General features: G+C 39.4%; 1 protein-coding gene across 6 annotated transcripts; it reads left to right on the top strand.

Annotated features, from left to right (window-relative positions):
- Positions 1-5,486: 5,486 nt before the first annotated feature.
- Positions 5,487-23,628, top strand: CCDC82 (coiled-coil domain containing 82). 6 transcript variants are annotated; one of them, XM_056328263.1, is made up of 8 exons: positions 5,487-5,618; positions 6,417-6,972; positions 7,618-7,837; positions 8,962-9,054; positions 11,082-11,206; positions 12,028-12,198; positions 18,720-18,905; positions 19,472-23,628. In XM_056328263.1, exons 2-8 carry the CDS (start codon positions 6,424-6,426, stop codon positions 19,535-19,537), a joined length of 1,410 nt encoding a protein of 469 aa, XP_056184238.1. In that variant the 5' UTR covers positions 5,487-5,618; positions 6,417-6,423; the 3' UTR covers positions 19,538-23,628. The 6 variants fall into 6 exon arrangements, with proteins under 6 accessions (XP_056184238.1, XP_056184236.1, XP_056184237.1 ...); XM_056328261.1 differs by having other exon boundaries at positions 5,494-5,624; XM_056328262.1 differs by having other exon boundaries at positions 5,509-5,707.
- The last annotated feature ends 1,394 nt before the right edge of the window (positions 23,629-25,022 follow it).

Here is a 25,022-nt window from a genome sequence, read left to right as displayed (position 1 = left end):
AAATGAAAGATAAGTTTACAGCCTGGAGAGATTCTGATCTATAATCATGGTAAAAAGTTAGTGCAGATGCAGTTTATACAAGCAGCTAAATGTTTTTGCCACTACAGTTTATTCTAAGCATTCCTTGTTTCTGTTGTCTAAGGTCAAATATATAAGAGAAGCTAAATTCAGTTTTATGGGTGGAACTCCATCTACTTTTGGCAATTTCAGTAGTGCAGCTTTCCTGGTCACACATCATGACTCATCACATTCTTCCTGGCAAAAGTTTGTACTCCAGCTAAAGGACTGACACCAAGTGATTATCTGTGCTTTGTCACAAAGAGAAAAGAAACTACCCAAAAGCTAAAGTAAATTCTTGAAGAAATATCAAAATGAAAGTGAAAAACTCTGAAAGTAGGTTAAAATACCACTTCTCTCATTGCACAAAAAAACCTGACATTCATTACACTGTTCTTGTGGATGATAGTAAGTTATGCCTTGAATTGCTGTTGCTCAAAGCTCAGCACATCAATATGGTTAAGTTATGGCCAACACTATCTAAACCTCAACATCATTCAAATAGAACATCTCCAGCACTGGTTAGGAATGCCTTGATCTTCTGTAAGCAGATAAACATCAGATGAACATCAAACCCTATTTACTCTTTAGTCTCCTAATTAACACAGAAGGATGTAATTCATATTCCATGTGATTGTGAAAGACCACATTATTTCTGAAATCTAATAGCAGTGCAAGTAGAATAAATTGAGTTTTACTGGAGTAGAACTGGAGCAAAATACAGGTGATCTTCACATAGCGATAATGAACCTTAACTACATTCAACCTTGTACTCCCCTACTATTAGACTATATACTTCAGGCACTGAAGAGAAAAAAAAATAACTTATACACACAAAAGGCAAAGTAAACTACACATTTTATCAATTATTAGGACTTTTAAATAGCAGGAGCAACAAGAACTCCCAAAGGCACTGCAGACAAAATAAACATGCAAGTCATCTAGTAATCATGATCCAGCTTACAAGACACACAAAGAAAACTTTTGTATATGGAACATGATTTCAGAATCTCATGAGACCCAAAAGCTCTCAGTATTTCAAAAAGAGATTAAATGTTAACTCCATTGGTCTCTTTTGTCTGAAATTCACTCTTTCTATGAAATTCAACCCTGCACAAAGAGCCAGAATCAGGATTAAGGATCTCATGAACCCCATTTAATTCCTTAAAAAGGCATCTGTGCAGAAATGAATTGCAGTCTCTGAGAAAAGTTGTGCTATCAACAAAAGTATTTAAAAAAACAATAAAAGGCATTTGGAATTAGTTTGAAAACTTTATGTTCCAGAAAACTTGTTAAATTTTTGGAAAAACTTTTCTTCTAAATGGAGATGTATGTTCTTTAAAATATAAATTGAAATAGAATCTTAAAATATTTCCTCCTAAGAAATTCTAATATTAAGGTCAATTTCTCTGTTGCTAGTGGCTACAGAGTGATATCAAAAAATGACAAGAATCACATCAAAGTCTGCCAGCAGCTACCAGGGCTTCTGGGCAGGCTGATCGTTTGCAGGAATTCTCCCTAAAATTAGGGTAATGGTCTTCCACTGGCAAGGAATAGGAGGCAGAGAATTGCAAGATAACAAGTCTCTTGTAATATTCTCTTCATTCATGTACCCTGTAGGAGGCTGAGTTTAACAAAGAGGTGAAGAATGAGAGAAAGAACAAGAGAATGAAAGACAGGAAGATGACCCTGTATTCAATTTCTACACTCCAAGCACAGTCTTACTTGGGGTCTCCCTGAGTCCTAGCAGCTCTTCCTGGTGGTAAAACAGTTATTGTCTGGTTAATTTACATCTCTATTTAACACATGACATAAGTAGACTGAGCAGTGTGTTTGGTGAAGGGACAGGGAGCCCCTTACTGATGTAAGCTGGTGAACAGTAAAAAGAACAATCCCTTCTAAGGAACTGCAATGCTGAAACTCTTCATGGCAGCTGAAAATTTATTTCAAAAGCATTAGAGCTCATTGTCATGGGTTCCCTTGGCTAAACTTCTTGTTGCCAAACTCAGAGGTGACTTGCCATTCCTGCTTTAACAAGCTGTTTAGCTACTGCTATCTGTCATAGAACAACAGCCACCTTGGTGGCTGTGCCAGTTCCAGACGGGCCTTACCTCCTAAGTTTGGTTGTGTTCCACTTTAAAAAATGAAAAAGAGCTTTTCCTTTTTTTTTTTTTTTTTTCTCTCTCCCTCCTTTTTTTCAGTTGGGGTAAATAATTCCAGCGTTATTATTTGGGCATGAGCCAGCCTAATGCTCAGTATGCCTGGGAGTCATAGAGGGTTTGCAAATGCTGCACTGCTGCAGGAAACAGTCCCTGGGAAATGCGGGCTCCAAGCTTCCCATTAGCTTGCCTTAGGGAGAGCAGCATACCCCAAGCAGGAAGGGTCTGTTTTATGGAAGAGATGACCATATAATCCTGTATATCACTGAACCCCAGAAGACCTCAAGCTTCAGACAAACTGCAACGTGAACATAGCAATAGCCAGACAACTAACAGATCAGTTGGAAAGCAGCACAGTAAATACTCAGCAGTGAAAATAGCTAGCAACAGAAGTGGCTAGTGGGGGCTGCCACTTAATATGTATTCAAGATTCCAATTCATTGTCTCTTATTTAAAATCATAAGGGACTGGGAGGGTATCCCAGTAAAATAGAAAATTCAGCACTGGAGAGATGCTGTAGCCATCACATGGCATACTAATACCACAATCCAGTAAAAAGGTTATGGTACACATGAAAATCAATTGCATTTATTTTTTATGTGGCAGATGAGTTCGCTTAATGCGTAGGGAACACTTTGAAGAAATGTAGAAAGGAGCTTTAAGGAAAATTGGCCTGTTTGGAAAACTTGTGTCTCTTGACTGGAAGTCTGCTTCTATAATCTGAGGACACAACATGACTCCACACTGCAGAGTCCCTTAGCACTGGGACTCACCTGAAAAATCACCTGAAAAATCAAGGTGTTTCAGCATTGTGCATAAGAAAAACTTCTTGGTTGTCTCTCGGAAACCAGTATTCATAACTGAAATTCTTCATGTAATTTAAGTTAAAAAAAATGCATTTATTACACATTTTCATCAGTTACATACAGTATATTAATTGTAATGACCTTATTCCCATGTCCTGTACTACAGTAGTACAACTACGAGGTGTTCTTGGCGCCTTTTATCACTAGGTGGCGGCGTTAGAAGCAAGAAACGCGATGAAGACCAGGGACAGAGCAGCGACCTGAAATGTTAACTTCCACCACGGTTTGGAACGTTAAATCCTGGGTAAACTCTGATCCATTTATTTATTTGAAAATTCACGTCGTCACTTTAAAGCAATTAAAAGAAATGTCAGCCCACGACTATAAATCCCTTAATGCAATATAATCCCTGAATTGTAAGCGTTCTAATCTTTGCAGTATAAACATTTGGGGGGGGGGGGGGGGGCGGGAATTCAACCCACCACCTATATAAACACCTGCCCACCCCGTGCTATGCAAATAAGATGAGAAAGAATTTTCTTTCATTTCCAGGTATTTCCTCACCCTGTGGTTTTGTTACCACTTTTTTTCAAAGAAATACATGAAGACATTTAAAGATCTTGTTAAAACAGTACAATGCCAGAAGAATGAGTTCCAAGGTAGCAGTAGTTTTCTACCACAGACCAATCAAAGCAGAGCAAATCTAAGACACAAATCTTGTTATTAGAATGCATTTGCTAGAGTAATAACTCTGAACAGAATCCAGCATCCTATTCAATAAACGTTTTCAGCAGAAAACCAACAGCAGCTCATTATTGTAGATGTTAATAGTTCCCTGCATATGGTCACCTACAAAATGTCTTGTTCCTTGAGTGGCAAAAATGGTGCAGCTTACTTCCTTATGAATTTATTGTACCTTTCGTGTCCCAAACTCCTCTGGTGAAATACTCCCACCTTCCCCTGTGACTAAGACAACATTCTGGCCACCTCCCCACCCCCTAACCTCCATTTTTGGGGTTCCCCACACAAAGGCCAGCCCCAGCTGAGAATAGCACATGTGCTCAGCGATTCAGTGCGGGCTGCAAAGTTGCTGTTACCAAAAAAATAAGAGCCCTGTGCTGAGCTGGCAGGTCTCTCCTTGAGCGCCAGCACCAGCAGGACCTCTCTGTGTCACCCTGCCTCTGATTTTCCGCATGGATATAGCACGAACCACAGAGAACCAGGGCCCTCAGCACGCTCCTGCTTCTGGCTGGGAGGGCCAACAAGAAGCTGCAGGCACCATATCCAAAATGTGATTTACAGACGTCAGAGAAAGTGTTGTTTTCTTCTAAGAGGCCCAGGGAGCACAGGTGGGCTGGCAGAGGTGTTCCCAAGCGTGCACACTGCTGGGATTTCTGCTCCAGCTGGGCCTCAGCCTGGCACCCCCAGAACGCCCCTGCAGCTACAGCTGACATAGCCCGCTTTCACCTCCCACATCACGTGGAGGTTGAATGCAAGTTTTGGGTTTGCTCCCACAGCAGCAGGGCAGTGCTGTCAGCTCTGAAGAAGCCACTTTGGTGGGGTAAGCCCCAGGCCAGACCGGGCCTCTGCAGTGGTCACTGACAGACCCCCCTGGGGAGGTGCCATACCTCATAAACCCACACAGATATTCCTCAGGAACGCATCTAGTGACGTGCGGAATTAAACTTTATAACTCAGGATAGGTTATAAAGCAAGTATGTTTAATTCACCAGCAGGCATCAGGGTGGATAATTCCAAAAGCACCTGCTGCCCTGACTTCTTTGTGCACGTGTGATTTAAAGTATACATTCATACATATTCAATAGATGCCCAAGAATAGGTTGGGTGAGGATAATTAGCCTACCGAGAAGCCATTAACATAAGTTCCCTCCCATTTGCGCTTGCGCCCTCTCTCCTGGTGGGGGTCGTTGAGGATGAAGGCTTGGTAGTCTCCCTCGCTCTGAACTTTTCACCTTCACTCTTCGTGCAGATTCAGTCGTGTCTCAAGTTTCTTCGAAACCAAAAAACAGGACAGATCCAGTTTCCTATCTCAAGGCACAGGTGTTCGCATACCAGTGTCTTCTTATCAGCACAAGGAGCATCCCAGGTCCACCTTACCGGTACAAAGGGCCCAGGACCGGGCCTAATTTGCAAGGTCACGCTGTGAAGCTCCTCTTTGTTCATGCAATGAGAGTTTTAATTGTTCTAAGTTTTCCATATCCTATTAATCTAGTTATTTCTAAACTTTCTATCACTAGGGCGAGCAAAACCGTCATCACTCCTAAACCACAGCACCCCAGCCCCCACTGCGCGAGCCCGGCCGGCCGAAGGCGGCAGACGAGGGGGAGCGCGGTGTGCCGCCCCACGCCGGGGGAGGACTCGAACCTGCCACCCCCGGCTCTACAGCACTGCGCGCCAACCAGCAGCGCGGGGCACACCACGTGACACACTTCCCCCTACCACGGCCAGCCAGCACTTCCGTAAACATTGCGGCAGTTGAGTGACGGAGGCAGCGGCCAATCGCGGTGCGCGTAGCGCCAGAGGGCGGTGGTCTCTCCTCAGCGGCTCCGGTGCTGGACCGCGGGAAACGTTAGCGGTGAAAGTAACGGCTGCTGCGCGAGCTGCTGGCGGGAGGGAAGGGGCTTGAGGGGTGGCCGCAGCGTGGTCGCGGCGGCGGCGTGCGAGGTGAGCTCTCCTGGCCCGGCCCGGCCCGGCCCGGCCTGGCCCGGCCCGGCCCGGCCCTGCCCGGCCCTGCCCTGCCCCGCCGCGTAGAGCCGGGCGCGGACCGGGACAGCATGGCACGGCTCGGCTCGGCTCGGCTCGCCTCGCCTAAGGGCACCCACCTCTGCCGCGTCAGGTGTTGCTGCGGGGCGGGCCGGTGGGGGTAGGCCCTCCAGCCGGGGGGGGATCGTCCCTCCCCAGCTGAGGGCAGCGGTTGTGGACGCCCGGCCGCTCCCCGGGGAGGCCCGGTGATGGGTATCCTGGACGAGCGGTGTAGGCCGCTCTTGAAGAGCCCGGGAGCTGTCTGCCTCGGCTGTGAGGGGCAGGGGAGCTGTCTGGCTCGGCTGTATGCTCCCAGTGTTGCAGGGGATGATAGGATCTGTAGCTGCACCTCAGACCTTATTTTTTCCAGTTCATTCGTGCTGGGTGTGGACAGTTCTGCTCTTCCACATTTTTTTGAGTAAGGCATACCCTCTTCAGAAGTTACTGTGCATGTTTAGTTTTGTTTGATGCTGATTTCTGTATGTGTCTCATAATTATGATATTGTTAAGTCATAAATGTATGCAGCAAAATACGCATTCCTGTGTACTTTTGGGTTTGGTTTTTTTTTTTACTGGCATAATATAGTAAGTGCTTTGTTTTACTGGTTTATATTTTGGTGTGTTGTCACAGCCTTCCAATGGAGATAAAAGCAGTTGTTAGAAGATATGAAACAAGAAATAAGACAGCGGGAACAAAATTGTCATCATCCAAGTCCCGAGTTGATTGGAGACGCACTAAAAGGGAATTCATACTATCTGACAGCAATGACGAATCCTCAGTTACCTCTGAGGAGGAAGAGCCTACCGCATCAGAAGATGAAATAGATGAAAAAGATGAAACTGATTTCAAGAACAGCCCCTCAGATCAGGAAGAGAAAAGCCACAATGGGGAAGTAACAGAAGATGGTGAGGATGAGTGCATCGTGCCTGGGAAGCGTAAAAGGTTGAGCACCTCTGTCCTGTATGACAGTGATGAAAGTGAGGAGAGTGATATACTTGTTAGAAAAGTTTTTGCTAAACGCCACTGTATAATTGATGAAGATGAGAGTTCCCAAGAACAGCAGCCTGGTAAAACCTGCCCTACAGAAAATGTTTCTACTAATAAGAAACAGAAAGTATTTGCAAAATTGGAAGAACTTGCAAGACAAAGAGCAACTCGGACATCCTGCAGCAGTGGAAGTTGTGAGGTCTGGATTTTATCCTTGAAATTCAATTGGAGAAAATACTGGATGTAGGGAAAGGGGAAGACTAATAGGAATCAGTGGAGTTTTATTTATTTTTGTTTTGGGTTTTATTAATGACAAATCAGTAGTTCTGTCGCATTTTAACAATTGTCCCATTAACTAGATAACAATATTAACTGCTGAAAACCTTTATCCTGAGTAATTTTAATCACTGAGGATGTAGGAATCTCATTTGCTGTTTCAGGCATTCTGATGACTAAGCAGCTTAGAATGCAGGTATCTATCTGATCTATGTAGTCAGAGAGGAAAAACTTTATCATTCCTTTGTTGCCATAAAGAGACACATGAAAGGACTAGCAAATAATTTTTATCCAGAAGCAAAATACCCGCTGAAGTAACTTAGAGGTCCTGTTAGCTTAATTTCTACAAATATAGTGAAGAGAGGTACATGGAGAAGGCTGAATTAAAGCTGAAAGTAATTATCATCTAATACAGAATGATGTATTTTTTTGGAAACATCATATTCCTTGTTAATTGAACTAGTGATGTTATTAGAAGGTCAAAAATCATACCCAGTTTATGTAGTATTTCATCAGTGCAAACAATTAAAATTCTTGTGTTTGAAATGCTTTTTAAAATTTTAATTAGGATTCTAATGGTGAAGCAGAAGAGGAACTATTCTGTCCCTTGCCCCTCACACCAACAGAAGGTAGTGAAACTGATAGTGACAGCATGAAAGACTTCATAGTAGAGGAAGATGAAGATGCTGATGATGACAACACAGAGCACGTAAAGAATGAAAACCAGCCACAACAGAAAGAAATTAATAAATCAAGTAGTGAGTTGCTGGCATACTACGTCCCACACTGTAAGATAAAAATTAATGACAATTCTAGATGTAAAACTTGCTTGTAGTGCTGTAATAAATATTAATGGACTGTAAATACAAATTTTATATAATGGGGTATGATAGCGTAAAAGCAGATTCCTGAAAGGTTTCAATTTATTGTATAAGTACTTTGATTTCCCCAGTAAACTTTTACAGTCTTTCTGTATCTTATCAAAAGGAGGGTATAATTTTGGGGGGTAGGAAAGAAAACCCTGTTGCACAGACTTTCTACATCGGTCTGATTTAGGATGAGGTAGGCTACCTATGATGCAGTCATTCCTGTGGAGGCCTAAATCATCCTTCATCTTGTGCTGTATGTTAAGAACAACTGTGTTGATTCTGGCCAAATTCTGTTCTGGAGAGTGCTGTGGAATTCTTGCCATGACTTTGGGATTTTGGGGGCTTGGGGGTTTTTTTATTTAAATGTATTTTTATTCCATGGCAGTGAGATTTGGGAGCACAGGACTATAGGGGTTTTTGAATTCATTGCTCAATTTCAGCTGAACTGCACAGAGGCAGAAAACTTTTCAAGTTGTTTTTTAAGAAAACTGTTATCTGGATGGAGCAGAGGGATTTGAAACAGAAATCTATGCTAGTTAACTTCTTGCATATTTTGTTGTTCAGAAGCAGGTATGTACTGACTGGAGAGTCTGTGCTAGCAGAGACAGTCACAAGCATTTGTGGTATTTCTTCCTCAGTTAAGACCTAAGCAGAACTGTGTGTATTTGAAAGAAAGTTGGAAAAAACAAAAAATAAACAACCTCTCCACCACAGGCTTGGCCTTCTCTGGTTTGCATAAGTCTTGCTATTCATACAAGAAATTATTCTCTTCTTTTAGTGTTTGTGGCTCTTACTGTGAAGTGATCTTGCTGAAAGGATGTGTGACTTTAGGATGCTAAAATTAATTAAGATCATTGGGATGAGGGGCACTATCAAAAGGCAATGTCATGAGGGTGTGAATGTTGTACATGGAAATTATTTTTTGATCCCTATTTAAATGACTTAATTCTAAATTTACAGTTTCTTCTTGTAGTACTTTTAACATTGCTTACCTTTTTTTTTTTTTTTTTTTTTTAATTCTGGTTATATTGCTTTCTTTCCAGTATCTCGCTGTGAGCATTACGTACACTTCAAAAGAATAGTAAACGCTTTCCTCATAAATGCGATTGATGGCACTTTTCTGAGCTCATTATATGGTAAGTAAATTGCATTAGATTATACAATAGTGCATTCAAAGTTGTACAGAGACATTTATTCTAGGGAAAGATGTGTCTCCTGATTGGAGTTACAGGACTGTGAGTCCTAAGATCTGTTCTTGGTTTTGCTGCTCTGTAACTTGGCGGGGTAGGCAGGAAGGAATCTATCTGACAGAGTAGAGTAATCCTGGAAAAATGTGTATACCTAGTTCTTTTAAGCCAAGAAGGCATTCTGGGATGTAGTTACTGATTGGTAGGAGCAGTCATACAAAATTAATTTCAAATTAGATACCTCAATGAAGAACGTTGCAAGGTCAGCTGATTTGTCAAAATGCCACATGCTTCATAGCTTTTTCTGAGGAATTTGGTAGATAATAAATAACTTTAGTTATGGAGATTACTCCAGATCTGACTTTTTTTTGTCTTTTTTTTTTTTTTTTTTGCTTGTAACATTTGTTCTTTCAGATAAATAATTAGCTGCAGTCAGTACTTGTCTTGTTCTTGCTGAGGAAGTGCTTTTTGGCATTTGGCCTAGTTGGGTTGAATGGCAGCCTCACATGTAGTTTCAGAAGCACTGTAAAGATGGGATTAATGAGAGGACTGTCAGTGTCAGGTTGTGGGAACAGTCAGCAAAGTGGAAGTTTTGGTTTCATCAGGAGCTAAGAGGGAATGGAGTACACCACAGACTTCAGAATAAAGGCTGTGTATTCTTAAAGCTAAAAAATGTCTTTCATATACAACTGCTAGTTCTACTACACTGCCAGGGGTTAGTTTTGTTTTGGTTTGATTTTTTTTTTTACCAAGTGAAAACAAGCTTATGACAAGTCATAAGAAAACTTTGCCAGGTTTCCTTCTATTTCAAATTGTGTCTGCTCTACAAAATTAACAACTTATTGCCAAGGTGCTGGAAGTAGATCAGCTATGTGTGTGAGCTGGAGGTTGTGTTCTGTCTTTCTGAAGAACATTGTATGGTATGACCGTAGCCTTGCATTACAAAGATATATTTTTATAACACAGAATGGATTTTTGTTAGTTAAGCGAAGGGAATATCTTAATTAGTTTGAATCGAGAGCAGCTGCCTTAGTGTTAGAGTTCAGACTTGCTTTTTGTTGCAAGGCATTTTTTTTATGGTCTGTCATAGCCTCTTCAAGCTTTTTGTACAGCTGACTTACTGAAAGTGTGTGTGTACAATGTGTATGCAGAAAAACATTATTTGTAATTATGGTGGTTATAACGATAGTGACAATTAAATTTTTTATATAGAAAGCTAGATAGCCAGTGGTCTTCCTTTGTTCTGTTTCTTTGGTAACAGCATTGCTAAAAGGCTATGGAAGGTAGCTGAATTAATTTGTATGTCTGTACATGCTGAAGCTCGAGACAGTATGAATGGGCCTGCATCTATGAAAACCCTATTTAATTTCAGGAGTCCAGCATGTATTTGGGAGATAGCTGTGGTATAGTGGTAGTTTTACTTGTCCTAATACTTTCTTATTTTTTTTGCTTGGGTAAGTATTTGGAAGTACTTATGCCACCTAACTCAAGGCATCTGACTGTGCTGCTGAAGCGTAAAGGTCAGTTTCTGTGTGTTCTTTTATTATAAGTGACAAAGAGAGTTGTCAAAATTTGTGCTGTGAAGCAGTTCATAGTAGTTTGTTTTCATGGTTTACAACTTCCTCCCTTATACATTATGAACAGCTTACATAAACTGGACCAAAAGCAAGATACTTCCCGCCCCCCCAATACTTTTAAATGGGATCAAGTGAATGAGTCTTCATTTAGGATGACAACTTTTCACTTTAGCCTTGATTGTAGAGTTTTTTCATGTACCTCTTGTGATACATACTTTGTTTATCAAAGATGCATGAGTCACTTTTATGAATAACAGTAGTGAGTGGTTTGAGTAATAATTTATTAAAATAATTCATAGTTCTTAGTATGCAGAAGCATAATGTCCTTGAAAATTTTATTTGAAGAAACTTGCACAATGTAGGGTGATCGGCAAATTAGTAATTGCTGTCACTTAACAGATGGAACAAGACAAAAGAAGTATGCGCAAGATATGTTGCTCTCACTCCATTATTTGGATGACCGCTTCATTCAGCCTCGTCTTGATAATTTAATCTCTAGAAGTCGCTGGAAAGACCGATTCAAGGTATGTACCTTATACTTTAAATAGTGAAGTGGGCTTGAAATCATATCATTACTGATTTTTTTTTTTTTTTTATAATATATATTGTAATTCTCTGTAAAGGTACAATAATTGCTATAATTGTATATACTTTGTTAATAGAAACTCCTTGTTCTTTACCTTACATAACTTGTTTTGATACTTATGAACGGAAGTATTTTTTATGTTGATAACCAGGTAAACATTCAGATAACAGAACAGAATCTGTTCTCTGTTACCTGAATGCTTCTCCTGTTAAGTTCAGCAGCTTAGTTTTTGAGTAATTTGTGTGACTTGCTAAGTGTTATAACAAAATTTCTTCCTCCTCCCACAGAAAGATAAACCAGTATATTCATAATGAAGATTCTACTTAAAAAAAAATTAAGTCAATATACAGTAACCTAGACATTGTATGCAAATTGCTAGAATGGTATTAGTGTGATAGGTCTGGTGATCTAATAATCACTGTAATAATGGAGTATGGCCAGTAAAGAGGTACAGTGTATTTATTTAAAACAGACCAAGAGACAGAGTTGCACCCTCACACCCTCCAAAAAGAAAAATGAGAAAAAAATAAGTGCCAGGGTGCAGGAGCTGTTCTTTAGGTCTGAAGCTGAATAAAAGACTTAATGAACTAGAACTGAGTTAAGTGCTGGGAAATGCTTGAGAAACTATGTTTGTGACTGAATGGTGAAAGACTTCATATTTGAATCTCTTTGATTTCTCTTGGGAGTATTCAGCAGCCTATTTGAGGTGTCTTTCAGTTTAGGGTGATTCTTTAATGTTATTTGAAATGTGTTTTTCAGGAGCGTGTGGATTGTTATCCAGATGTTCACATAACCATGAAAGATGCAAAAAGTATGTCTTGTCAGGCCTGTGAATTGAATCGGTATTGTAAGTTTAACGTGCAGCTCTCTGGGAACCTTTATAATAGCAGAACTTTGGAACCGGATGACTTCATGTCAGATGACAAGCAGGTAACTTCAAAGAATTACTCTATATAATTTTTTTTAAGCTTTGTCTAGTGTTACAGAAAATCATAGAAAGAATAAAAATCCTATCAACACATCTAATATCTATAACGCTAGAGGCAAGTGCAAAGCTGCTATACTTCCATGTCTAAACTCTATTAATTTGTAATATAGGAGGACCATTTTGCAGTTTGGAGGAGTATAGTCTTGCATTTAGCAAGGAATTACAAAGGAAGTTCTTATGAAAGTTTAAAGGATGAATAGAAGCGTTCTCCTCTGCCCCCCGCCCCCTTATATGTTGGGAAAGAGGCAATGAAAAGTATCCTCAAGTAAACCAAACTTTTATGAAGAAAATAAATCTGGTGGTTTTCTATGACCTTTGGTTTTGTCTGCATCACAATAATTGGTATGTTGTTTTTTCCCCACTTTTGCCACTTTAATACTAGTACCTGATGCAGCACGTGTACTTGAACTGCAGTAAGTGCTAATAATTATACCCAGCCATGAGCTGGACTTCATGATAAAAAAGATAAAGGGCCAATAAGATTTATTGAGAACTTTTCCCCTCAAGTCAGAATTGACATTTGCCTCAATTTTTCCTCTGCTTCAAATCTCTACAGTCTGAGTCTCATCCAGGGCAAGAAGAAAACTCTAGGTACACAGTATCCTACACATCCTACCCAGCATGCTTGTCTTTTGTGATGCATGGAGAGGTAGTCTGAAACTGTGTGTCGAAGCGGCTGACCGCACACATGAAGATGAACATACTAACCAAAGTTCTAATATGAGCACTCAATCAGTTATTTCTAAAGTAGCTTTTTGTTGTGTCAGAGAACATTTAATAGAAGATTGAAAATCCTAAAGTGGATGCCTATCTTAAAGAAAGGAAAACCAGTGGTAAAGAAATGAGTGACTAAGTGATGCTCTGAACATGCCTGGCATTCCTGGTTTTCATCAAGTACCTGAGCAATACTATGACTCTGTGGGGGTTTTTTTATTTTTAATAGATCCTATCTCTGTATGCCAGGAGTCTGAGGCTTTAAATCAAGAATAGCATTTGCCTTGGGTTTATGTATATTCTAAATATCAGAATGCCTTTTCACAGAAATTAGATCACTTGAAAGCCTTTTACCTTTCTTTGTGTGTGCCTGTAATGCCCTTAAGACTTCCCCAGCAGGAATTTTGCATTGATTAGCTTGCAGAAACATGATAAAAGTAACTTCCTGTATAATGGACAATCATCTCCATTGAATGATTGTGTTTTCTGTTTTGTTGCAAGTAAGGCTTATTCTACATGGGTCACTAGGTTTGCTAATTCTGTGGCTACTATGCCTCTAGCATTTGGAGCATCCAAATACACTCCCAACAGTTCTTGTTTGCTCTAGGTCAGAATGGTGGGTGAAATAGTGCCACTGTCATTCTAATGGTGCAGTTGCAGTCCAGTTAGAATTTACTGCTTCATTCTTCAGATTTTTACATATCTGCTATTTCTCATGTAGCTGTTCACTCAGGACAAATTATCTTGAAATCTCAGTGGCATTGACACCAGAAATTGCTGATCTTCTGTTGAGAAAACTTGTTCCTAACTACTTCAATACATTTTTATCACAGCATGTTTCTCATTACTGCATTATCAGAACTATTTGTCCAAACTGGAAGACATTTCCATTTAGGTAGTCTTGCATCTTTTTCTCGCTCAGTTGTCTCTACTAGGACATTTTGGATTAAATTGTATTTTTTGAATGAAACGCATCTTTCATGTTGTTACATGATGTTACACTAGGCAGTAATTTTAGATGACTTTAGCAGTCAGTTTTGTTATATTTCACAGCTGAGACTTTTTTTAAGACCTTGACTCTTAAAAACCTTAGTGTTCCTAGTATTTAGGGATCTCTTCTTCAAATTTACTGCTACCAGTAATTGTTATGATTAAGTATGCATATGACCTTCCTAAGTAATGTAATTTGTGACCTGTTATGATAAACTCAAAGCACACAATTTGTCAAGAATAAAATACTCCTACGGCTGTGTACCAAGCTGGTATCCAAGTTCTGCCTTTCTTCCCCTTCAGGAGATGTAGAAGGTATATTACTTTCCTTTGTGACTGTGAGGAGTTTTTTAATGCAGCTGACGTTCCTCAAGTATTTCCTGAAAAGAAAAAAGTGTCAGAACAAGTTGTAATTACAATATATTTTGAAATGCAGTATAACAGGATTTCTTATATAAAGTGAAGCCTTCATCAAACTGGAAGTACACCTTACTGAAGCTCAAGCCTGTATTGTTTGGATCTTTGCAAATATTCTAACTTAGAGATCTGAGAGGTGTCAATATGATTATCATTATGTCATCCTATTGGGCTCTGTGTGTAATGCAGAACCTAGGGAAATCTGTGCCACAGTTTTTCTTAAATAGACTAGAGAATTTCAGAGCAGCAGTTGTTAATACTCTGTTTTGATAAGTCTGTGTGTACATGATAGTCAAGAGAGCTAGGCTTTTGCAGTAAGGCCTTTCCCCTTATTTATTGCCAGAAAACAGTTAAGTCCTTGGCAATCATACTAGCACTGATACTGCAGTCTGTAGTACAGTCATTATTCTCCTTTGTGTACAGGTCTGTAAATGTGTATCAAGAATTTAAAAATTTTCAGTTTTTCATGGGAAGTGTATGCCTTGCCTACCACAAATAATTAGTAAACTAGCACAAGAATTTAATCTTAACTCAAGTTCCAACTTAACCGTGGAAAAAACAGTAGCAATTCCCTCACTGCTACCCAAACATTGTCCTACATAAAGCACTGGCTGGTTTTCACTTTGGAAAAAACTTGAAATATCCCACTGAATATTGAACGAACTTGCTAGTTCATTTTTGTCCTCCAACTTAACAGTACAAAATGAGAGCTTTTTTTACCCTGTATACCCCAGCATCTGGTGAAATGCCTGCCATGTGCGTGCTCAATATAGCTCAGGGGCTGTAGCACAGACCCAGGAAAGACAGTTATTGAGCACTTTCTAGTAATTTTTGATAATGCCTTTGTAATGCAATATTTGTGTTCTTACGGTGACCTGTAATTTAGACTGTTCTTAAGGTACTGTTCTTAAGTAGTCTTTGAAGTTCTGCTGGCAGTACGTTGATCAACTTGTCCTGCTACTTGAGGAAAAAAAAAAAAGAAAGGAAGAAAAAAGAAAAAAAGGCACACAGAGCTACATAAAACTGGCACTTCAGGAACTTAATTGACTGAAAGAGAAGGCAGTTCAGCACTGGCAGATCAGATTGAATGGAAACATGTAGCTGGACTATTTTCTAAAGTTTTATTTGAAAATACCCAAGAAAAGTGGATGTGGAGAGAACAAAAACAGACCTGCAACTCTCTTCTTTTGCATAAAACTTTCCTTTTCTCTCATCTCTGAAGTATTCTGCTTTGCCAGTAGAAAGAGAAGAGAAACAGCTGTTCCAGTTTTGCTTAGGCTTGCAGGGATTGTTCTGTGTAGCTGCCAATTCTCATTCCTCTGCAAGTCAGGGAGAATCAAACAGTTTAGAGGTGTAGGTGTCCCCCACACTTTACTTCTGTGTGACCCGGATTATAAACTGTTTTCTGCTCTCACTCTTGGTGTTCTACTTCTGTTTATAATCATGCTTAGAGGGCAGGGGTTCAGTCACTGCATGTTGTGCTATTGTCAGGCAATGTTCCTGCATTCCATACAAAGTGATTTAACACAACTTTGGCTGATACGGCCAGCTTGGGTAGATAAGCATTAGGACAGAGTCACTGAGAACTGCAAGAGGAAAAAATTAGAACTGAGTACAGTACTGAGATTCTTTCCAAAGCTGCATTCTGAAATAGCATTGTATTTTTAGACTATCTTTCTTGCTTTAAAAACACAATACATAATTACATTATACAGCATTTGGAGAAATGCCAGAGGCAAATAGCTGATGTAGGAATACTTTACACCTTGCACATAAATGAAGTATGAAAATCATTGCCACAAGATAGTTCAAAAGCAAAAAGTTTTAGTGGGTCCCAAAAGAGATAGACAGGTTCTTGGGGAAGCTTCTTCCACGCTACGGAACATGATAGTTGGGATGATACAGACTGTCTTAACTGTTGACTTCTAGGAACTGTATGGTAATGTTAGGATTATTCTGGTGTTCATCCTGCATCTTATACTAATTTCCTAAATGTCCCCTGCTAGCTGTTGTTGCAAGGGAGAAACTGGGCCATCAGTTTGATGCAAGATGGTATCTCCTATTTTACATCAGATAATGTTCCAGATGCTGCACCTCATTGCGTGGGATACATGAAAAGTTATTAAATGCTCCGTGAAACACTGCAGCTCAGTTCTTGATTGTTTCAGTATCTGAAATGGTACTTCTGGAAATTTGAATGAATCAAGGTTACACATTGGTTGGTAGGTCTTGTACTTCATGGTACCTATAGCACAAAACTATATATAAGCAATGCCTTAGCTTTTCAGTTTTGGGGAGCATAGAAAATGCAGCTGCATGTAAATGCATAGACATGATTTTTAGAGATTTGCAGTATAGTACTAGGATTTTTTTATCTCAAGATGGTTAAAATGTCAGTTAATAACCATCTGCTGTAGGTCCGATCAAAAGTTCTTCTAAGCAAGTGTGTCTCTTCTGACTTCAGTGATATTACGCCTGCTTGTATCAGTTGAGCTGCTGGTTAATGTATTTAAGAAATAAAGTATATTTTTATATTTCGGAAAATATCTAAATAATACATATAAATACAAATTTAGTTTATATAATCTTTAGAAATATAAATACGCTTTTCTGTTACTGTCACTGTCAGCAGATGCAGCTAGTGCTAGGTTGTACAAGTAGGTCAGGTGTGTTGGGGAACTGCTCACAGATGCAAATTTAGTCATGCATTTGGGAAAGCTTCCTGAAAATGCAGGTTGTAAGCACTGATTAAAACTTAACCTTCTCATAATTTAAAAGGATGTTCAGATTATTCCCAATGGCAGCAATAAAGGGTATCACTGTTGTGGCTTAGAAAGAGATCATTTTGCAATATATAACATGGTTGGTTTTTTGATCTGTATGTGTGTGTAATCTGAAGTTGCAATACAATTGCAGCTTGCATTGCTGATGCAAAGAGCTTTGACCTTTAGCGATTTACCAGCTTGTTACTTGCAAAGGTGTAACAAGGCATCAGCCCAAAACAATACTGCCCTTGAAGGGTAAGTTGATGGGGGTGGGGTGTGTGTGTTAATAAAACTGAATCAGTTTCTCCTACATGTATCAGGAGCTGAATTTCTTTACACATGTATTAATGGTGTTGCTTTTGAGTGTACCTGACCTCCAAAAACCAGCCAGATGTAGATTTTTTTACCTGGTAGACTTTGTCTCCGTGGGTTGGAGTAGTAGTTGGTGCACCTGTGGGTCATTTATAGGGGATAGATTCCTCTTCTGATTTGCCATTGTATGCACTTGAACTACTTCTCTTGTAGAAATGGAACAAAAGTTACTCTTGTGAAACACAGGATGTCCTTAAATGCAAATGAACTTCTAACTCTCTCCCTCCCCACACCTGCAGTTTTCCATACTCAGTGAAGATTTAGGATTGCCAAAGATTCTTGTAACCAATATATTACTCGGTATTTTCAGGTAAACACCTTCGCTGCCTAACATCTTTGTATAAAATCTGAGTTCAAGACAACGTGCAAAAGTTTGCCTGTATTTAATCTTAGTGCTGATAGATGATAATGAATCTGCTCTAATCCATGCTCTGATTATGTATTTACAAGCACATTTACCATTTTTTATCTATAAATACTGCTGTAAACTGTGAAGTAAGACAGTCCTTTCCTTCATGGAAATTGTAGAAGTAAAACTGGTAATAAATGGGAGATACGGAAACTTTGATTTCTGCAGCATTATGGCCTAGCTATACCTCCCAGATAGTTGCAGATTAACACCTGCATTGAAGAAACCCTTGGTTTTCAGATTTTATTGTTATGAAATCTAATCTCTGTATATATTTATTAAATATTTTTCTAGGCATATGTCTATTTGTATTCATATCTATTTTTTGAAGAAATACTGAATAGTATTCAGTCTACAAAATGCTAGAACTGGTATTTCATGTCTCTAGGAAGCACTATATATTATGCAAAAGTAATCAAATAATTTCTTTTCCTCTGTTTTCACAATATGATGCTTGTCTAAAATGTCAGTGATTTTGTAACAAAGTCCCACCAGGAGATAGAAAAGATACTACCAATTATAAACATGATTGTGTTTGTAAGAAAATAGTACAGATAAGCTGCCATTGCATAGACTTGCTGGCTGCCTGCTTGCTCAGAAATTGGTCTGCTGTGGCTGTGAAAACTGCATGGTTTTGCACTGATTTTATTCATGTAGTGTCATTCTCTTTATTTCAAAAAATTATTCAGAAAAAGTTACTAGACTGACAAAATCTTACTAGACTGACAGCCATTTTTTATATTGTCAAGATAATCACAGTTCTATCAGAGAGAATGATTTGTTCACTTTGGCCTAGGTTTTGAAGGTTGGCATAGTGTGTGCAAATCGTACAAGAGTCTATCATAATTTGAAGCACTTCAAATACAAGTTGTATGTGGATTGCAGCTCCATTACCAAGTTGGATGGTGTTGAGGATGAACCGGTCAGAAACACAGTAAAACGGCTTTTCAGCCAGCTGGAAGACAGTGGGTGGATACAGAAGGTATGACTGAGTTATTTGATGTATCCTTTTCCAAGTAGATAAAAGTAAGCTGGGATAAAATGTCTGATTTAATTGATCAGTTCTGAATTACTGGGTTTCAATAATACAACTCTGCTAAACCATTCATCCACTTCTGCTGACCCGGTCTCTCCAACAGTGGTATAGTGCTGCGGTCACACAGAGTTTGTGTCAGCTTTTGACATGAAGCATTTTGACAGCTGCATGATCTCTGGGCTGTGGTGGGCAGGCTCCTGTTTCATTTGAAAGCAGCAGCACAACATACTCAAGCTGTAACTTAAAAAGATTGGGAAAGACGTGTGTGAGGCACAGCAAGAATATTTTACTCTTCTGTTTATGCTGAAGTACTTTGAATTACTCAGAAACACTTTATGAACTATTTTAAGATTACTTGTAGTACAATTGCATCTAGCAAGCTTTCCGATATCATTGCTTCTGAATTGTTATTGACATGCTTGTTAATCTATTGAAGAAAAAGAAAAATCAGTCCTTATGTAATTTGGTTATTAAATATTGATAAAATAATACAGGTTTTATTTTACTTGCAGAGATACAATGATCTTGAAGACTACATGAATGATGCAGACAGTTTCCAAGAAGAGAAAATGTATTAAGTGGTCATATAGCTCTTTGAAAGACATCTTGTAAAAATCTGAATGGCCTGCTTTATCTGCATGCACTTTTATCTCTGCTTGGTCTTCAAGATTCTTTTTAGGCTATGTTATACTTAAATCCATATGCCTTTAAACTACTGTTTGAGAATGTGCTGTGTCCTTTTTTTCTCATCTGTGTCAATAATAACCCAAAATTTTGCCAAATCAGTCCTTCCAGTCTTCATAGGTCACGTTAAGTATACTTCTGTTCTTAAAAATAACATCCCAGTATCTCTTTACTTGTGAAATAAAACTTCCACCTATTTATATTGAGGTGCAACATAGGAAAGGTAGGAAGTGCTGAGACCTTTTGAAATAGGTATATTTGGAAAGGTAAGGCTATGTTATACACAAACTTGCATCTTAACTTTCCTTGTTGCTCATTACATGCAAGTCCTACCATTTAGAACTATAGTTACAATAAACAGGACCCAAATGCAAAGTTCTGTTTCCTCTGAGGAATCAGTGTAGACTGTTGCAAGGCAACAGAGGAAATACTCTGCAGTCCTGACTACATTTGCAGCACAGTAGTCATTCCTGTCTTTAGAGGGTAGGTGATGAGTCACATTATAGACATCATACAGACTTGAGTCTGGCTTAGCCATCTAAATGAACACTTGGGCCCACAGGGCTGTCTGATAAGCAGCTGGGGCAATTTACTGAGATTTTAAACATCAACTTACTTTGTGCAAATGTCATGGCAACAACTTGCAGCAACTGAAATACTGAGAATGGATTAATGTGGCCATGCAAGATAAGCAAGAATTCTTCCAGTGTAACTTAACAGAAGGTAGGAGTTACTCAGAAGCATGACGCATGGCTTACCTGAATTGCATGAAGCCCAAATCAGAGTTCTTTGGGGCCAGAGGAACAGATTTTTGAGAAGTTAGGAAGGGTTGTGCTGTATTGTCCGTTCTGAAAAATTGGACGTGAGCCAGTAATGTGCACTCACAACCCAGAAAGCCAACTGTGTCTTGGGCTGCATCAAAAGAAGTGTGGCCAGCAGGTCTGAGGGAGGGGATTCTGCCCCTCTACTCTGCTCTCGTGAGACCCCGCCTGGAGTGCTGTGTTCAGCTCTGTGGCCCCCAGCACAAGAAGGACATGGACCCATTGAAGTGAGTCCAGAGGAGGGCCGTGAAGATGATCAGAGGCTGGAGCACCTCTCCTGTGAAGCCAGGCTGAGAGAGCTGAGGTTGTTCAGCCTGGAGAAGAGAAGGCTCCAGGCAGCCCTTACAGCGGTACCTAAAGGGGCTTGTAAGAAACATGGAGAGAGACATTTTTACTGAGGCCTGTAGTGACAAAACAAGGGGCAACGGTTTTAAACTGAAAGAGGGTAGGTATAGATGGACATAAGGAAGAAGTTTTTTATTATGAGGGTGTTGAGACACTGGCACGGGTTGCCCAGAGAAGTTATGGACGCCCCATCTCTGGAAGTGCTCAAGGTCAGGCCGCATGGCGCTTTGAGCAACCTGATCCAGTGGAAGACGTCCCTGGCCATGATGATCTTAAAGGTGCCTTCCAACCCAAACCATTCTATGATTCTGTCCCTGTACTTTTTGCTGCATATAAAATTAATTTGATGTAGCCTAAGATGCAGAGTCCACAGTTTTGAATTCAGTTAGGGACTGTTCCTACATCCTGCTGTATGCACATACTCTTTTATTAGTCTTTTGTGGCTGAACAGCTTAGTGAAAGGGAAGATATTGTTAACACTCTAGATTCTTTTAAGAAGTTGCTCTCTCAGAAGTGAAACTACTGAAACCTATCTTCTCATGGATTTGTCCATAAGAAGTCCCCGCGTTTATTATGCCACTCTACTGGTAACAGATACGCTGATTGACTGGGAAACTGATGCAAGGTGTATCACTTAATAGTGAACATCTGCTGGCTTCTTTCCATAGAAACTGTACCTTAGATTTGTCATTCAGTAGCCTTTTTCTAGCATTCATTGTAAGAAATTAACTGCTTTTATATTTTAAGGGGTTGAAGTTCAGCAATGGTATGTATGCTATTAGAGCGAGCTAGTATCGTCAGTTCTCCCTTGTACCACATACAAGATTTACAAAGCAAGATGAAAAATGCTAGTAAACAGAATGAGACTTACTCTCAAATAAGCTTATGTTGAAGATATTATTTCCATACCTTAACTGTGAGTTAGATATGTACATATTCTGGGATTTCATATATCTTACACCTATCTCCCTGGTTACCAAAGCTGAGGGAAATCTCTGTTCTTTTTCCTTCTGCATCCCTGTTCTGGGAGTATTGGTGGGAACACACCCATCAAATTAAAAGTATTCAGGAATCCGTCTCAAATATATCCCTTTTCGGAAAAGTGATGCCCCACTTCTTTCTGTTAACCAAATCTCTGTTGTTGGCTTCTCTAGAATAATAACATTTAAATTTTGTGTAACTTTATTCTCACAAAGGAGAACCATTGCAAAATAAACAAGTTTTGTAACGGAGCGTGCCCTCTCAGAGCCTTCCTGACAGATCTTAATTTCTGCTACCTTCTGAATTTTCTGAAAACTCTCAAGACTGTATTTTTATTTAAGAATTTTGCTATCAAAATGAATGGTCAGTTTCACATTTTGCCACATTTAGAGTGTTTGCTACCAAGTTAAAATACAAGTTTGGGAAATTTTGGCTTGCCAATTGCTGATAATATTTCAAGAATACATACACTGTGATTGAAAATGAAAATTGGCAATATCAAATGATAGTTTTATTCATTTTTTTGGTATCTACTGCATCCTAGATCATGTTTATCACCTCCTCTTTGTTCACCTAAAAAGTGTGAACTACCTTCTTCCTTGTTCCTGCAGACTTTTTTTTCCAGATCTATGTTTTTCGGTCTCTAGCAATGTCCTGTTCGATTTTCTTGGAAGAAAGTGCTGCCATAGGTTTACTAATCTTGTCTGTGATGTCACCAGTTGGACTAAGAAAATGCCTAGAATTTACATCACTGATATCTATTTTAGTAGGAAACTGATACTTCATTTGGCTTGGCAGGGGCTGACATAATGTTTGTGTGTGTATAGTCTCTCTTAAACGTTGATATTCCCCTCACTGAGATTGGGGGAAGTGATAATATTTTTGTGGCTGTTGTTTTACCTGAAGAGTTTCTACAAGACGGAGAATGTGAAGTGTCATTACATTATGTTTACATTTGTCTTCACCACAGGAAATGAAAAGATTGTTTAGAAGAGCTGTATATGTAAAAATTTAGATCAAATTTTCCAGGACAGGCTGTAAATTCTGGTACTGTTGCAGCATGAAGTACAAAGGGGACTCTTGCCCCTGAGACTTCCTATGTCTAGAAATACTCAGTAAGAATATTTCTAGCAGAAAAATGTGCAAATATCTCACGATGGGAGAAGGCAGAAATCTGACCAGTCTTTCCTACTTCCTTTTCCACATTAGAGAATTTGAGTGGAGCTAGGGAGTGAGAGAATATAATGTTTGTTCTGATAGAACATTTTTAATTGTCTTTACTGTTAATTTTTTGAAGTAGTAGCTGTAATTAAGATAAAGTACCTGTCTTAATGGAACAATGAAGAGAGCTCAGTATGTGATTAGACTTGGCGTGGGTGATTAATGATCATACTTGGAAATTGCTGTAGTTCCTGTAATGTTTCGATAATCTGCTCTAGTTTAAATTCTGTAACTGGAGACTGTAATAATGATAAAGTTCACACAAGGTATTTATGCATAGGATCAGGCTTACTAATGTGATGTACTGGGAGAGAAGGCCCTTTTTGGTTTATATTCTCTGTCCAGTTCTCACGGTGAAGCATGAAAAAAAGTGATTTTTCTCCCTATGTCCTTCAGTTTTTGGAAAGCAAGTAATTTGTGGATCAAATGGGATGGTCAGCTTTGCTAACAGTAGATAGCTGTTACTGTCATTTTTTCACCAGTGAAGGCTTCTCCTGTTTCCTAAAAGCAGCTATTTCCAGCAGTTCAGCAGGCAATTACAGGCAATTCCCATGCTTAACTCCTCTAGTTTACTTTTATTTGGATAAATAAAGACTTGTAGTTTTATCCTTCTTCAAGTCTGTCTGGATAAATAGAGTGGGTGTGTTAGAAAAACACATGTAAATACAATACCACTCCAGAAGAAATTTCCGGCACACACAAAATAGGCTTTATAAATTTGACTTTCTAATTCTGCTTTGAGAAATAAGAAATACTAATTTCTAATCTGAATTTAGAGGTTAGACAAAAGAGTGTAAGAAAGTATGAAAGGCAAGGAATAATAGGAGAAATGTGTGAAATGGTATTGAAAGAACCTGATAATAACCCCCTCAGTGGCTCCACTTCCCTGCATAGTTTATGTGAATTTTGGTATTTTTATAGGTGTGATGGCATGGGGTTGTTTTGTTTTGCTTTCCCTGTTGTTTATTAAATAAGTTGTAGACACAGTTTCTTTAGATTGCTCTGGGGATTGTAATCTTAATTAAAAACATGGTGTGTGTTCAAGATGGCTTATTTTACAGTTTAAACAGAAAGTAACTGCATGCACCTTGTGCCCAAAATTTAAGGACAAGAAAACTGACTCGGGTGCAGTCAGGCTCTGCTCCAAAGTTAAAACAATCTACCAGGTGAGCAGCATGGTACGTGAGCCTGCCTAGCTGGGAATACCCCAGGAAATAAGTGTGTGTGTAACTGTAGTTGTTCTAAATGGCCAAGAACCCTCGCTGAAAAGCAGATAATGGAAATGGCGGAAAGTTCAGAGCTGCAGCTTGCTAATTGCTTAGCAGGGTTGATATTAAGTGCATGCCGTTTGGGTGGAGTTAATATAACTTTGAAGTAATTTGGTAAGTGATTGCTAAACACAGATGGACGAGGTATGTGCCTAGATTTAAGCATGTACTCTAGTTTTTAAGTGACATAGGTTCAGCACAGTCTTTTTGTTCCATTTTTGGAAAGTTACTAGCACAATGGGACTTCCATGGTGAGAATTCCTGGCTGTGAACCCAACACAAGTAAGTGCTTTGCTGATCTGGAAGGGGCTGCTGACTTAGGGAACACAGAGCTTCAACAGCAGTAGTGAGTTCACACAGAAAAAATGCTCAAGCATGACAGATTACAGTATCACATAAAAAGGTCACAAATTAATGTTGACAGAAGGAAAAAGTAATTAATTATTCAAGACCTGTTATGTTAATGTCTCATTGTGTGTGTTTATTGGAATGCCTATGACATGAATTGCAAGGGATGTTACAGTAACGTTAAGAACAGTTTGCTTTTGGGCAAACTGACAGCTAGCCAATCCAAAAATGATAGTGGTATCCAGGGGCAGCTAACATTCGCCGGGGCCTTCTGGACAAAGCTTGAAAAGCAGAGGGATAGATTCAGGGTATTTCCTTCTCTGAAACATCGGGGGCAGCATTTGCTGTGTATTGAGCAACCGGGACTTGCAGCGCAGCCCTGCAACCGGCTGTCT

Source organism: Falco biarmicus, chromosome 2 (genome assembly GCF_023638135.1).
Source record: "Falco biarmicus isolate bFalBia1 chromosome 2, bFalBia1.pri, whole genome shotgun sequence".
Classification (NCBI taxonomy): domain Eukaryota; kingdom Metazoa; phylum Chordata; class Aves; order Falconiformes; family Falconidae; genus Falco; species Falco biarmicus.
Note: the sequence above shows the minus strand (reverse complement) of the source record. Positions and strands in the feature narration are given on the sequence as shown.

Bases quoted from the DNA above. Each gene is read 5' to 3' on its own strand.
- CCDC82 (XM_056328258.1), top strand. From the start codon at position 5,995: ATGGGTATCCTGGACGAGCGGTGTAGGCCGCTCTTGAAGAGCCCGGGA. The intron at 6,973-7,617 runs GTCTGGATTTTA...AATTTTAATTAG, and splicing joins GCAGCAGTGGAAGTTGTGAG to GATTCTAATGGTGAAGCAGA. The intron at 11,207-12,027 runs GTATGTACCTTA...TGTGTTTTTCAG, and splicing joins GCTGGAAAGACCGATTCAAG to GAGCGTGTGGATTGTTATCC.